Source organism: Trematomus bernacchii, unplaced genomic scaffold (assembly GCF_902827165.1).
Source record: "Trematomus bernacchii unplaced genomic scaffold, fTreBer1.1, whole genome shotgun sequence".
Taxonomy (NCBI): domain Eukaryota; kingdom Metazoa; phylum Chordata; class Actinopteri; order Perciformes; family Nototheniidae; genus Trematomus; species Trematomus bernacchii.
The window spans coordinates 19,294,580-19,310,184 of NW_022987648.1; the positions used below are offsets into that span (position 1 = coordinate 19,294,580).

The 15,605-nt window shown below is 45.0% G+C and overlaps 1 protein-coding gene across 4 annotated transcripts in view; it reads right to left on the reverse strand.

The window, feature by feature from the left end:
* The window catches only part of sytl5 (synaptotagmin-like 5), a 36,743-nt gene that overhangs the window by 5,757 nt on the left and 15,381 nt on the right, over positions 1-15,605 (reverse strand). For 2 of the 4 annotated variants that reach the window (XM_034134425.1, XM_034134426.1), the window contains 10 exons: positions 14,283-14,624; positions 13,987-14,202; positions 11,948-12,060; positions 11,732-11,849; positions 10,773-10,916; positions 10,097-10,205; positions 9,866-9,995; positions 8,704-8,804; positions 8,028-8,123; positions 6,294-6,359 (listed from right to left, as the gene is read on the reverse strand). In XM_034134425.1, coding sequence (XP_033990316.1) covers positions 6,294-6,359; positions 8,028-8,123; positions 8,704-8,804; positions 9,866-9,995; positions 10,097-10,205; positions 10,773-10,916; positions 11,732-11,849; positions 11,948-12,060; positions 13,987-14,202; positions 14,283-14,401 — 1,212 coding nt within the window. In that variant the 5' untranslated portion in view covers positions 14,402-14,624. The remainder of the gene's footprint in view (positions 1-6,293; positions 6,360-8,027; positions 8,124-8,703; positions 8,805-9,865; positions 9,996-10,096; positions 10,206-10,772; positions 10,917-11,731; positions 11,850-11,947; positions 12,061-13,986; positions 14,203-14,282; positions 14,625-15,605) is intronic. The other 2 variants (XM_034134428.1, XM_034134429.1) reach the window with 2 other exon arrangements.

Consider the following 15,605-nt stretch of genomic DNA (forward strand, 5'->3'; position numbering starts at 1 on the left):
AGGTACTTGTTTGTAGTGACTGTAATACCTAAAGCAAATTAACGTAGGCAAGCCCCCACTATGGAGAAACTAAGCAACATGTATATTGATATATAGGAGGCGTGTGACGCAGTGGATTGTGCGTAGGTGTTCGGATCAGGGGGTTACAGGTTCAAACCCCACTGCAGTCAGCATGTCATTGTGTCCCTGGGCAAGACACTTCACCCCAAATTGCTCCTGTGGGGATTGTCCACAGTATTGAGTATGTAAGTCGCTTTGGATAAAAGCGTCTAACAAGTGACATGTAATGTAATGTAATATATTTAATATATCATTTCGCAGCTTTTCCTTGGCGTCAGACATTTCTGACAGGGAACCTAAACTGTTATATCCATTTATGGTCTTGCAAAAGCGCCACCAGACTGTTAGGATGGCGTGGAAGGGTAGGACCCAAATGCAGACTATCAAAAAGGTAACAGGTCTCGTAACAAAAAGCGAGCTTTATTTTAAAAGCTGATCAAAACAAGGCATGAAACAAATGGGTTGTACAAAAAACTGACCGTGACCCACATGGAGGGAGACAGGAGAGACAACCGTGACTGACATGGAGGAAGACAGGAAAAACCAACAATGAACCGACAGGGGAACACAGGAAGAGACAAGACTAAATACAGGGAGGGGTAATCACAAGACAAGACACAGCTGGGGTAAGAGAGGCAGAAACACAAGGGCAACAGGTGAACACAATCAGACAATCAGACACACCAGGGGAACTAATGACAGGAAGGCAAACACAGGAAGAAGGAACAGAGAAGACACAAGGAGGAAAACATTTCAAAACAAAAGGTGGAAAATGAAAACATAAATACAAAACCGTAACAGAACCCCCCCCTCAAGGGACGGATTCCAGACGTCCCAAGAAAACCCCCAAAAGTCCAAAACATTCCAGCAGGGTGGGTGGAGGGGGTCTGGAGGACGGGTTTGGGCTGACAGCCCAGGGGCACAGCGGAGGACCCGGAAGGGGTCTCGGGCGGACGGCCCGGGGGCAAGGCAGAGATCAAGGAGGGGGTCTCGGGCGGACGGCCCGGGGGCAAGGCAGAGTTCAAAAAAGGGCGAAGACCACAGCGGGCGAACTCAGGGGGCCGGGCATGAGAGCAAAGGCAGCGGCTGAAAGCGTCAGGAGGCCGGGCTCGAGGGCGAAGGCCACGGCTGGGGAAATCAGGGGGCCGAGCTCGAGGGCGAAGGCCCCGGCACTCAGGGGGCCGGGCAGGAAGGCGCTGACGGGACAGCTCCGGAGGCCGGGCAGGACCCGTTGTCGGCCAGACAGGAACCGGAGCCGACGGAACAGGCGTAGACGGGATCCTGGACATGACATGGACTGGTGTCAATGGGACCCCGGATGGAGCAAGGGCTGGTGTCGACTGGACCTCCAACGGAACAGGACACAGAGTTGGCAGGAAACCTGGCGGAGCAGTAGTCGGCGGGACCCCCAACGGGACAGGACATGGGGTTGGCAGGACCCACAGCTGAACCACCAACGGCACATGACACAGGGTTGGCAAGACCCCCGGCAGGAGAGTAGTCGGTGGGACCTCCAACAGCACAGGACATAGGGTTGGCAGGACCCCCGGCAGAAGAGTAGTCGGCGGGACCCCCAACGGGACAGGACATAGGATTGGCAAGACCCCCGGCAGAAGAGTAGTCGGCGGGACCTCCAACGGCACAGGACATAGGGTTGGCAGGACCCCCGGCAGAAGAGTAGTCGGCGGGACCTCCAACGGCACAGGACATAGGGTTGGCAGGACCCCCGGCAGAAGAGTAGTCGGTGGGACCCCCAACGGGACAGGACATAGGATTGGCAAGACCCCCGGCAGAAGAGTAGTCGGCGGGACCCCCAATGGGACAGGACATGGAGTTGGCAAGACTCCCGGCAGGAGAGTAGTCGGCGGGACCTCCAACAGCACAGGACATAGAGTTGGCAGGACCCCCGGCAGAAGAGTAGTCGGCGGGACCCCCAACGGCACAGGACATAGGGTTGGCAGGACCCCCGGCAGAAGAGTAGTCGGCGGGACCCCCAACGGCACAGGACATAGGGTAGGCGTCGGCCATAGAGCCAACAGGACACGGGGTGCTGGAGTCGGCCGGACCACCGACGGAACACAAGGGGCTGGAGTGGGCCGAACCACTGACAAAACACGGGGGGCCGGAGTTTGCCGGACCACCGACAGGACACGAGGTGCTGGAGTCGGCCGGACCACCGACAGGACACGAGGTGCTGGAGTCGGCCGGACCACCGACAGGACACGAGGTGCTGGAGTCGGCCGGACCACCGACAGGACACGAGGTGCTGGAGTCGGCCGGACCACCGACAGGACACGAGGGTGCTGGAGTCGGCCGGACCACCGACAGGAGACGGGGTGCTGGAGTCGGCCGGACCACCGACAGGACACGAGGCGCTGGAGTCGGCCGGACCACCGACAGGACACGAGGTGCTGGAGTCGGCCGGACCACCGACAGGACACGGGGGGCTGGCGTCGGCCGGGGAGCCAGTACTGGAGCCGAAACTGAAGTCGGGACCATGGCTGCTGGGACCGGAACAGGGGCCGGAACCATGGCTGCTGGGGCCGGAACCATGGCTGCTGGGGCCGGAACTGGGGCCGGAACCATGGCTGCTGGGGCCAGAACTGGGGCTGGAACCATGGCTGTATGGGCCGGTTCTGGAGCCGGAACCATGGCTGTGTGGGCCGGTACTAGAGCAGGCACCATGGCTGCTGGGCACGGAACCGGAACACGGAACCATGGCTGTGTGGGATGGTACTGGAGCACGGTACCATGACTGTGTGGACCGGCACTGGAACACGGAAACATGACTGTAAGGTCCGGTTCTGGAGCAGTGACTATGGCTGCTGGGCACGGAACAGAAGCCTGGACCCTGGCTGTGTGAGCCAGGTAATGGAGCACGGAAGCATGGCTGTGTGGGCCGGTACTGGTGCACGGATCCATGGCTGTGTGGGCCGGTACTGGACCACGAGCCGGCCTCCCGACCTTGCGTTTCTCCGAGGCCCCCTGGAGGCTCCGTGGACCTCCAAACGCCAGGCGGGATCCCAAAAAAGGGCCAGAGAATGGAGCTGGAACCACTGGAGCACGGGCTGGAATCTTGGTCTTGCGTCTCCTAGAGATTCTTTGGAGGATCTGTGGGCCTCCCCAGGCCTGGTCATATACCCCAGGAAAGGGTTAGAGGCTTCGGACAAGTCCTCAGGACTACTTGTGAAAAGTTGTAGCCACTCAGGCAACATGCTCCTAAGCCAGGGCTGGCGAGCAACCTCCTGACGTGCCTCCTTCAACGCAGCCTCTCTACCACGTCTAGAAGAGGCGCCATTCCAAGTATAAAAAATGTACTCCAGAGAGTACCCAAGACATTCTGCCTGTCGAGCAAAACGATCTGAGTCTGCTGAGTCCAAAGCTGGTCGGTTCATTCTGTTAGGATGGCGTGGAAGGGTAGGACCCAAATGCAGACTATCAAAAAGGTAACAGGTCTCGTAACAAAAAGCGAGCTTTATTTTAAAAGCTGATCAAAACAAGGCATGAAACAAATGGGTTGTACAAAAAACTGACCGTGACCCACATGGAGGGAGACAGGAGAGACAACCGTGACTGACATGGAGGAAGACAGGAAAAACCAACAATGAACCGACAGGGGAACACAGGAAGAGACAAGACTAAATACAGGGAGGGGTAATCACAAGACAAGACACAGCTGGGGTAAGAGAGGCAGAAACACAAGGGCAACAGGTGAACACAATCAGACAATCAGACACACCAGGGGAACTAATGACAGGAAGGCAAACACAGGAAGAAGGAACAGAGAAGACACAAGGAGGAAAACATTTCAAAACAAAAGGTGGAAAATGAAAACATAAATACAAAACCGTAACACAGACTCCATTGACGAAAAAGTTATTTGACCTTGATGCACACAGAGGTAGCCAAAGCTGCCTCGAAATATATTTTGTGTTTTTTGGGGTCTTAAAGAGACAGAAAAAATAAAACAAAGTTACCGATCAGGGCAAAGGTAGACTATCAACTATTACAGTTCTGTAAGGTTAAACCACTGTTTTAGTCAATGGAATGGTGGCTTTATGTACTTCTAAAAATAATCTAAAAATGGCCCACAATCAAACTGGTTTATTAAGATTAGCCTTTATTTTAGGGGGACAAATGTGTTTTTTCGGATACCCCCTTCCACAGCAGTACATCCTGTTCCTGAAGTCATGTCTGTTTCCCTTGAGTGGTGGTGAATAGTGCACTGACTATGGATAGGAATCTTATACAACCCATCTTCAAAACATCCAAACTATTCTTTTAGAGTAAGGCTCATGCCCTTTAAAATGTCATCTGTGCCCACAGGCGGTCCAATACTGCAGACCTCAGAGTTCACGCGATTCAAAGGCCTCTTGCACTCAAAGGGGAAATGATATTACTCTTGGATATAAGAGAATGTGCGCATTGCTCTTAGGGAAGCTTACCTGGATAAAAAAAAGGTTTTCAACATCTGATATCAAAAATAAGTTAATAATCTGTGCTTGGGTCTAAAAAATAATCATAGCAGGATGGATGGTGAATTATTCATTTTGGGAATGAGTTCTTAAAAGGTGACTGCATATGAAAGGATTTGTGATAAAGCAGAAAACTTGACTACATTATTTCTTTCATGAATTAACAAGAGCAAGGGCGAGGTGGAAGAATATTACAGACACTGATTTCCATTTGGGATTTATGCTTCTGCAGTTTCACTCAGTATATTGTGAGTCTTCCTTTTCTTTTTCTCTAAAAAACTCTGATCTGATAACTATGTTGATGTCTTGGTTTTGATTTCAATCTGAAAGCACGTAATACTGCAACTTATAACTATTTCTTATTGATAAACCTGTCAATTATTTTCCTAATTTTAAAATCGTTTTGGCTTTTTAAATACCAAATGACCTCTTTTTTCGAAATCCAGAACCTATTCAATTTATTTTTACATATTATGTCATGTAAATGTGGTACATAATCAGAACTTATGTAGTGGAGCTAAGAAATTTAGGATAGAAAAATTATTTTGACAACTCATCGCTTCAGCTCAAGAGAAAAACATGTGGTCAAATAATAAACAGATTACATAAAAGGAAGGAAGTGTCAAATCTGAAGAAAAAACTGTAAATGAACATGAATTCAAAAGACAAACAGGTAAAAGAAAGTGAAAACAGTTTGTAAGAACAGTGAAAACTGACAATTGGTATGATATAACCAGTAACATCCAGAAAGTTATCTTTACATTTTCTCTCGAACAGTGAGTGTGTCGGCCTGAGGCAACACCTCCTGAGTTCATATAGACTACCAAATTAAAGAGCTTGGAGAGCATATTCCTCAAACTGTGTACCTGCAGAACAACTTTCACCAACAAAAGACTCTAAATTAGTAAAAGCACAGCAGGTAGTTTTGTCCGACACACGAGTGTTGTAGCTCTGGACAGGATTTAACTGGTATAATCCACTCTAAATAATATGTCTGTATGAAAAGTGTTGAGGAAAGAAAGAAAGCGAGAATTGAGCCACGCTGTGCACCTTCTGCTGGAAAATCTACCGCACTTAAATCCTGCTGGGAGCCAGTGTGATTAATGACTACAGAAATAATGAGGAGCTTAGACTTAATGGAAGAAGATGTAGCTACTGTAACATCACATTGAAAAGCAAAGCCAAACTTAACATAGTGGTATATTCAGGAAACCTCAGCATACATTAATGAATTCTGTAGGTGTGTATTTGCTTTTCTGCTGCATGTTAACCAGGGCTGGGCGATTGTTCAGTATACTCATTTATAGTCTTTCAATGGAACCATATTGTGTTGAAATCCTATATCAATCCTAGATCAATTATAGTTAAATGTTTTCCAACAGGAGTGTGCTTTATTCGTTCAGCCTTATTGTTCAACTCCTGCACCCCACACACAGGAATTTATGGGAATACTTCAGTGTTGTTAAATCAAACTAATGTCCCAATCGGAATAATCTTCATTTGTGTGCATGTAAACTATGTAAACATGGCCAGCATTTTGTACTTAGTTCTTAATCTGATGAGAAAATATTTTCCTGAAACATTATTTATTGAATTACAAAAAAACATGCAATAGTTTCTGTAGCCATGATATATGTTGTTATGAAGATTAACAAATGATCTATATCTTGATAGAAGAGTTTGGTCACATCGCCTAGCCCTGATTCTCATTGTTATAATGTGGTGAATATAAATGCATGCAGAAACGTTGAATCTTACGGTCTCAGCGTCCGAGTCGGGGACATTGAGGTGCCCCCACCTCCTCTCTGAGCCTGGGGTGGAACACTAGCAGCGATTCATTTATGAGATAACAGGGGGCAGGAAGGAAGGAGAGAGAGGAGAAGGAGAGAGAGATCTGAGCTCTTTGATGTGTTAGTGATAAAGACAGACCCCGAGCACAGACCCCCCCAGCCCCCAGGAGGAGCTGCTCAAACCCCGTCTGCAGCAGCACAGCCAGAAACCACATTACACACGGTTACCATGGTGATTATCAGATGGAACCACAGAGAATACAACTCATCTGGAACCAGCAAACTGAACACACACACACACACACACACACACACACACACACACACACACACACACACACACACCACACACACCACACACACACACACACACACACACACACACACACACACACCACACACAACACACACACACACACACACACACACACACACACACACACACACACACACACACACACACAAGTGTACGAAAGTATTCCATATAGTTTACTATGTCTATGAAATCATGATATATACTGTATAAAGATTTGTATATATTATTTTATATATTTAAGAGTGATGATAGAGACTGAAATATTACCAGCAGGTTTTTATTTGTGTTTTTGAGTCGTGACAACTGCTGGATGGATTTAATTTGTCATCTTGTTTTATGACCAAAACAACATACTAAACTACGGAAGCCCTGAGAGGCACGAGAAAACAAATAATTATATATTTTTTCTCCCAGAATGAAAATAAAGGTCTAACCAATGACGGAAATTGCACTGTTACATAAATGGCACCAACTTCAGTTGTGCTTTTATCATCTATCCATAGCCCTGCGTGAGGTGAATCATGCAACAGTGGGCCGAGTGCATTAGAGCGCCATTCAACTTCAGGCTATCTGCATAGTGTCCCTCATCACCTCCCTCCACTTCCATTCATACTGAAAACAGAGGATCGGTGACGGCTGTTAGTCACTTATGAGATGACATGGTAAATGTCAGACAGGCAGGACGTCTGTCTCGCCTGTTTATCTGTGAGGATCTTTACACAAACAAACACACACACACCGAACAAAGACCATGGTATGAGTCAGGAAATAAGCCAATTATTCAGGCCATTTGAATAACTAGAATTTCTGCCAGACTAAGTACCCAAGTGTAAACATGGTAATCAAAGACAACCAATTTAAGATGCGTGTGATAAAAAAACAACATCACTGACACAAATCTAAACGCTCGGGCACAAGTTAAGTTGGGTAGGTGATATAATATGTAGGTTTTTCTGCTTAAAATACTACATACTACTAGGATATACAAATACATAGTAGTCCTGAAGGCAGCAGTTGTCCCAAAGTGTGCAGCAGCAGGTGTTCGTGTCACACGCTGCCCCAAAACACACACACTATGTTTACTGAGTCAACAACAGAGCAGACACCTGATACACACATCAGGTGATGAAGAGTCTATGTGTACATGTACATGTTATTACTGTGTGTGAATATACAGGACTTCCAAGAATCTCTGTTTGTTTTCTTTGGGGGGGATTTTTTGCCTTTAAATGACAAAGGACAGTGTACAAATAGAGAAGAAAGAGAGAGGGTACGACATATAAGTCCTTCATTGAACCTGAAACATTGCTGTTATATGGCATACAGTGTATAAAATCGGCTTCTATGACACTCTTACATTTGTACTAGTTTGAACACAGGTTTTACCGATGAGAGTGCGTTGCTGATGCGCCGGCTGGGAGCCTTGCTGTGAGCCGACATCAGGGCATCGATGTCTTCCTCTGCGTCCTCATCAGAAAACTCCTGCGGATGACAGCATTCAGGTTTAATCAAAAGGGGAGGTTGGTACGGGAAGCTGGCCAAAGCATCTTTGTACTTTATACAGCAGCTCTGTGTGGGAGGATGCAGCCAGCTCCCATCAATTCAACCAGACAAGGCGGGACAGAGTGGGCAATTTGTGTAGTCGCGTGAAATCACAATGTCATTGGGTTTATAGTAAACCTGTGATCATGAATGGATGAGTGAATATAAAAATGTGTGCGAGTGCCAGCCCGTTGAATGCAAATTAGCACAAAGACAAAGCAGCTCTATACCGACCATCAGATCCTCCACCTGTTATCAGCCTACAGACGTTTAGATGTTTGTCATGCTCTTTGAAGTGAAATTAACATTCAACTCCACATGTGATGCTTTACTTTGAGTTCACAGATCCTGAGCTCGATATGGACACATGGTTTAGTAGATCTATGTATTCCAAAAAGAGACTGAAAATCTAACAGAATGTGTGCTTCTGCTGGATTTGTGGTCCTGTGGTGAATGTGCTAATATGTGATCAGTGTGCAGAGATTCAGCTGAAGGAGAAAGACGGGATGATGGCGCTCACAGATTCGTTTAGGCCGGGGACGGAGCGGCTCCTGAGACTGAAGGCGTCCTCGCTGGGTTCAGACCCCGCTGCTGACAGGTCCATCTCTGAGCGGCTGTGATCTGGTGCAGAGAGGAGAGAGGGAGACGGGGCGAAGCAGAGGAGGAGAGAAGAAAAATAAATGTTTCAAAGATGCGGTTTGAAGGGAGCGAGGGGCTGGAAGGCAAACACAGACAAAATGCAAGCAGACAGTAAAAGAGAGCGGAGAAACTAACCATTATAACTAGTTATCTGGACCATGATAACACTCCATATAATGTGCAAGACATGCAGCTTGTAACATATAGTCAAAGTGCCCAGTTAGAGCATTGGTGTTAAAATGCCTGATCTGAATAATATTTTTCATAAATAAGCAATTTCTGAGGCTAGAGATTAAAGTGTCCTTATCATCCTCTGTATGGAGAATGTAAGCCCTACCCTAGAGACACAGATGAATACTTGTAAAGGCCCGTCTGAATTATTACTTTATTTCTCATGACACCCTCCGAAACCAACCGATGAACTGTTTTCCATTTAACCACAGGGGGCTGATGATGATGATTTAAGGGCTGGTACATTCAGAGCCTATATTGAGGTTGTCGAATAAGCCTTCAAAGCAAACAAACATCCAAGAAAAATCGTATGTTTGAATAAAGTGATTCATTAAATGAGTGTGACTTGTGGTAGCATATTTCTATGTTAATTATAATGAACTATTTTTAGTATTTATAATAGGGATAATAAGGTCTGACACATCTGTAGCCGTGAGTGGACCTTTAACCACAGTAATCGTAGCCACTTCAGAAAAACTCGACACACTCCTGAGCCGTTACTAGTAGAGATAAAGGCTCTGGCACTGAGAGACAAATTGGAAGAGATTATACTTTAGAGTTCAACAGAAGAGCAGCAGATAGACAGAGGGGAGTAAGGTAATAGTGGTATTAGTGAAGATGTGACATTTGCTCCGGACAGAAGTCGAATTTTGTCCTTTACAAGATTTACAAGTTAGCGAGCAGAGAGCTGGGAAAGAGCCGAAACAGTGATTTAAAAAAAACAATGGTTGAGCGCTATGAAGCTGTGTGGCAACAGCAGGAGCTCAAGGTGAGACAAAAACACAAAGCGAGTGTGTGCTGTAGTGAGGTACCTGATGAAACTGAGGCTCGGGACACAGAAATGGTCGGGGTCCCTGAATCCTTCCTCTCATGGCCGGTAGCTTTTGTCTCAGGCACACTGTCACTGGAGTTTACACTGGTAACGCTCTCTGCTCCATCAGGCTGTGTGCACACACAAATCAAACACACCTAAGCTGTTAAAACAATCCGCCTAGTTGTCCCTGGTGTGTTGCTGTTTGTGTGCTTGTGTATGATTTGCTGACCCTGACCCTCCGGCTGTCGCTGAGAGTGGAGGATCTGTCCGGAGTGTGTGAGCGCAGGTTGTTGGGTACGGTAGGAACCCCCGAGGACTCCAAGGCCACCACACTGCCCCTGAGAACCAGAGAGAAACCTGTCATCAATAAGTTTAACACCACAGACATTTAAAGTGGACACTTTTAGCTTTTAGTCATCAAGGATTTAAGTTGTACCTGCCTGATGCTCTTTGGCTGCCTAAATAAAAGGCACTCAGAAACCAAGAGATTTTTTTATGTGATTGAGCTTTTATGGACTGTCAAGGATATCTCTGGATTTTTATTTTATGTTTGTTTCTTCTTTAGTCATTGAACTGCTTTGCCTTGAGGCCTGGAAGTGTTTAATTTTCAAAGAGATATCAACCAGTTTTGAGATAAGTAAATACTCAAATGTGAAGTCTCTGTTGACTTGACACTGACATGAGGCTGTGTCAGTGCTGAGAGATTGATTATTTATATAAAAACATGTTTAAAGCTTCAGTGAATTGCTCTGACACAGCATTGATATCATTGGCGTTACTTTTGTGTCTTCGGTTTTGTTTTAATTTATTTCTCAGTAGATCTTTGTGTGACTGTGCTTTGAGAATAAATAAATATACACTTTTAAATGTTTATATGTCTGTTTGTGACTCGTGGGGATGGACACCTGTTTGAGCGTGGACTCGGAGCAGAGCAAACACTTCGCACGCTTTGAGCATCTCCATCCGAAACCGTTTTGACACAGGCGCTGTCAACTCCGTTCTCCGGCTTCATGGCCTTTCGGTTTGCTTTTTTCTCCATCTTCATCCTTCTACACACACACACGCACAAAAAGAGAGTTTTTTTTTCTCCCCTATATTTATCTTAACTCTACAAACAGCAAAGGAAATCTAGTTAAAGAGGAACGTACAATCAAATTAACTCAATTGTTTTAAATTATTTTCACGAAGGTTGTATTGTTTCCCGTTTTTTTCTATTTCTTGAAGTTAGCCGGATGACTAAAATGTTATTCTACATTGTAGTCAACTCCGACAATGGCTGCAGAGACAAGGTTGGTTTATCAGTTGGTCTAACACTTTGGTCCTGACTCCTGACTAACGAATCCCAATATCTACGGGATGGACTGCCACAACTTCTGTTACAGGCATATATCCAGCTTTATGTTTTTATATGATCAATTATGACCAAATACCTGCAAGATTATCCATCACTATAACTAAACTTTGTGTTGTAAAATGCATTTGTTGTGCATATTGCTTCTCAGTCTGAATCACTGTGATGCCTTCAGGAACCATCAGTGTGCAGCCGAGAAGAGGAGCAATGCTAGCCTACACAATTCAATTACTGCTGTTCTGCTCGGCCAGATGTATTTCCAAATGCATTCAGGGTCTCTGTTAAATCAAATAAACATCCAACTGATCTTTCTAATGCCTTTGTACTGAAGTGAGTCTTCAACACACTGCTGATTTCTATCACATATAGTTTGAGTATATTTTACACTGCCTGCTCTCTGCTTACATCTTACTGCATATTTTGCATATTTTATGAGAGTAAACATTTTAATTCAGAATATATGTTTGCATGAACATAAATTGAGCTGTTTTGTTCTGTATTTCCACTGCTTACCCTTTCCTCCTGGCCCCATCCACAATGTTCAGTACAGCATTTCTTTTGGATTTGGGGGTGTCGGCTTTCTCTGGCTCAGAAGTGGCTGACAGGTTTTCTGTCGACTTTATGTCTGTGACTGGTGATCAAAAACATCAAAAACATTAATGAAAATGTCCTACACTACTTCAAATATCATTATTGTTTGGGTAACAGAGCATTAGAGGTGTCACTCACTGGTCGGGCTACTCAGGATGGTCTGTTTGATCACGTCACCGCTCGGCACTCCCTGCTCGAAGCGCTTTGACCGCTCCTCCAGGAACCATTCGCCCGTCACCACCTTCAGCTCCCTGCAAACACAACGCCCGCCTCACTCAATACACTTAATGAGAAACACACCAAAGCTTTGGGATATCATAAATCAGTAAATTACTTGGGATATGTGTTCAATAAGTACAAAAAAAGACTACAATGAGTTCTTTATAAGCATGTCGAATACAATTGAATACCCGTTTCACCGTTATAACAAAAGATATGAAAGAAAACCAGCAGGTATAATATAGCATTTATCTCTTACGCAAGTGTATAGAGGTCTTAACATCACAATATTATCAGAACTCACCAGCTGTGTGCTACATTAATTCCTAATCATATCATTAATCATGACTTTCTCATAACAACAGGAAATGGATGGATGGATTAACCAATATTTAAAAGAATGTGTTTTTTGAACACAAATTATTTAGAATAAAATAAGTTTACGAAAAACCTTTGTAACCAACTTAACTTCCTACTGTGAGATACAAAAACACAAATACAAATCTTTGTAAATAACTTCTTTGTCAGACTTTCAGGACCTGCAGGTCTGAATGAAGAATGACTTTCCCTCCATCTGTCTGCTTAAGTTTCAAATGGTGATTTTCTGCATTATGTTCTTTAGCCCTAGGTTTCTTGTGTAGGTGTAAAGAGCTAAAACATTTGCATGCTATGAGCAGGAGAGCCAAAGTTTAAAAAAAGTGTTACTTCTTGCACTTACAGACTCAAAAACATCTTGTAGACATAGTGTATTTTTTGTATACTGGCTGCAAATAATTAATTCCCATCTCTGCTACTTCCGGGATTGATGGTATTTTAACAGACACCACAAACACTTAAAGGGGACCTATCATGCAAAATGCACTTTTGTACGTCTTTTATACATGAATATGTGTCCCCGGTGTTCCAGGGAACTCACCAAGTGTCAGAAAACACAACCCTCTCTATTTTCCTCCATACCCAAATCTCTAAAAAAGGGGCTGCAACGGATCTGATAAAAACTGATCCAGATTTGAACACTGTCCTGACGTCAGGACGGTGGCGCTACGGCTATTGGGCCAACTCCACCAATCAGGAGGAGACAGCCACGGCCATTGCCGTTCGAAAGCGCTGGAGACGCTGTAGTACATATGCCAGGCCTGTAAGTGGCGCTGTAGTCTGCCACAAAAGCAGTGAAGAAGACTTGGTTACCATGGTTACCCTTCTGTTTATTCTCCGCTGTGGCTTTCTTTCTCCCTCCCCGAGGCAAGCGTTTGCTCCCGCTGCAATGCAATCCCTCCCCGTCGAGGCAAGCACTGTAATTCTCTCCGGTTAGTCCACCAGCAGATGACAAACACCCACCTCTCCGCCTCTTCCAAGGAACGAGGGGACCGTGCGGCAGAGTTTCAGTTTCAGTTTGTTTCGCCGGTCAAGATGTCCGTTAAAGTTTAAATCTTCCGGACAAAATTAGAAAAGTGCCGGTCAAAGGTCTTCTTTGTTATTTATTGAGCTTTAAAACAAATGAATAACGACTCTATATAATAAAACACGGAGATCTCTTTTCCTCCCCCTCTTCTGACAGCTCAGCAGCTGATCAGAGCACGTCTCCCCTCTCCTGCAGGGGGGCGTGGTCAGCAGAATCAGACCCGTAGACAGCAAACAGCACATAGAGCGAAATGAGGCATGGCTAAAATGCATGATCTGTTTGGTATTTTGAAAACAGAAACGTATAAATATACCTTATATAGGTATGGCCCTACAATATATCATTTAAATATAGCATGATAGGTTTCCTTTAATATGTTTAGTTTGGTGGATTATTCTTTAAAGCCATGTAGAAGATGGCAGCCCTGAAACACCCAAGGCCCTCACAGACAAATGGAGACAGAGGTGTGTCATTAACCATCTGATGCTAGCCATCTGGAGTCCATTCCTCTTCTAAACACTAAGCTGTTCTGGTCCTTGGCGGGCATGGCACTTACGAAATCTTAGCACAAATGCTACACCTCCACTGGCGTGCTTTCGGAGTTGAAACCTGGCAGTCATTGCAGACGCGCAGCTGACACTCCTCGCAGAGATCCCCACGGTCAAAGATAAGTCCCAAACTCTTGAGGCAGCGAGCGCACTGTCGCTCCCCGAGCTCCTGTTGCCGACGGGACCCTTTTCGTTTGATTTCCAGCAACTCATTTTTCAGCTTTCTGAGGGAAAAAAAAGAAGAAGGGGCATTAAGGAAATTGAGTGAGATGAACAGTTTAAAAGGTGATGCTGAAGTACTTACCTTATCCTCTTCTCCTCACGCTTCCTCAATTTCTCATCTTTCTGCAGCACCTTCAGGATCATGTCTCTCTCATGTTCCAGCAGATAGGAGAGGTTCAGATCCTCCCCGACCTGCTCCATTGGTCCTTCAGTCTACACACTGCCGGTGAAATCAGCCGAGCAAAGATGTTGCATGGAGGAGGTTTAGAGAGAACTACATTATGCTGGAAAACGCTTTCAGTAATTTTCGGCTTGAGATTGGATCACTGGCATGGTCTGAACTTTGTCCTTCCAGTGTTTCAGTGTGATCTCCTCTGGTCTTCTGTTTCTTCGGGCTGACAAGAGGGGACCCCTCTCAGGAAGCCTATATGACGTCAAACAGACACAAGAAAAAAGCTAGTAAAACTTGGCTGGCATTATTCCTGGTTACATTTTTTTTTTTTTTATGCCAGCGTTAAAAAATCCAATTATTATAATACAAAAATGATTGACAGGATTTCACGAGGAAGCAAATAATTAGTGGACATTTAAAAGCTCCACAGCAGCTTAACAAGCACACAATTAGACTCCAAGCCTGACATTCAAAGCACAACACCCACATGTCTCAGCTTCTCGTTGCAGAGATCTATCTTTTCCTCATTTAATGACTATACTTGTTCTAATTAGATGCACACCTGCGTGCCAAAGCACACATCCACATAATATTAATTGGGATTTGGAGACTTTTGCTCGAAAGAGTCTGACATTTTAGCTATACGAGTGGCGAGGCTGTAGGGATGGAAATGTCAGTATGTCTATCCTCAACTCTGGTCTAGACTAAATATATGAACAACTATCAGTTAGATGGAGCAGCAGTAGAAGCATAAAACAACCCAACGTGACCATGATGAGGGCGGACATAGATGGAAATATTTCCTGAGAGGCTGATGGGGGAATAAAGTTGAAGGATCTAAAAGATTATAAGCTTTTGAGAAAGATATTCAGGACTGGAGCCCAGGAGACACCCACCACGGTAGGAACGTGTGAAGAATATTTAAAATGTCCAGCTAAACATTTAGCATTTAGCTCAAGGCGTTTCTGTTTCTGATAAGTGCAGAGACACATTTTAAACAGTTTGTAGTTCAATATCTAATAAAAGCACACTATGACATATGGACAGGAGGCGCTGGGGATTAAACCACCTTATATGTAATGTCTCTATAACATTAGATACAGCTGCCTGCATTATGACAAATTAACCATAGGGAACAGTGTGACGAAATGAAATGTCAGTCCTACTGTAGCTGTGCTGGAGAATTGCTAAGTGTCCCTGATGCCACTTTAAGTCAGATAAATGATTTGATTT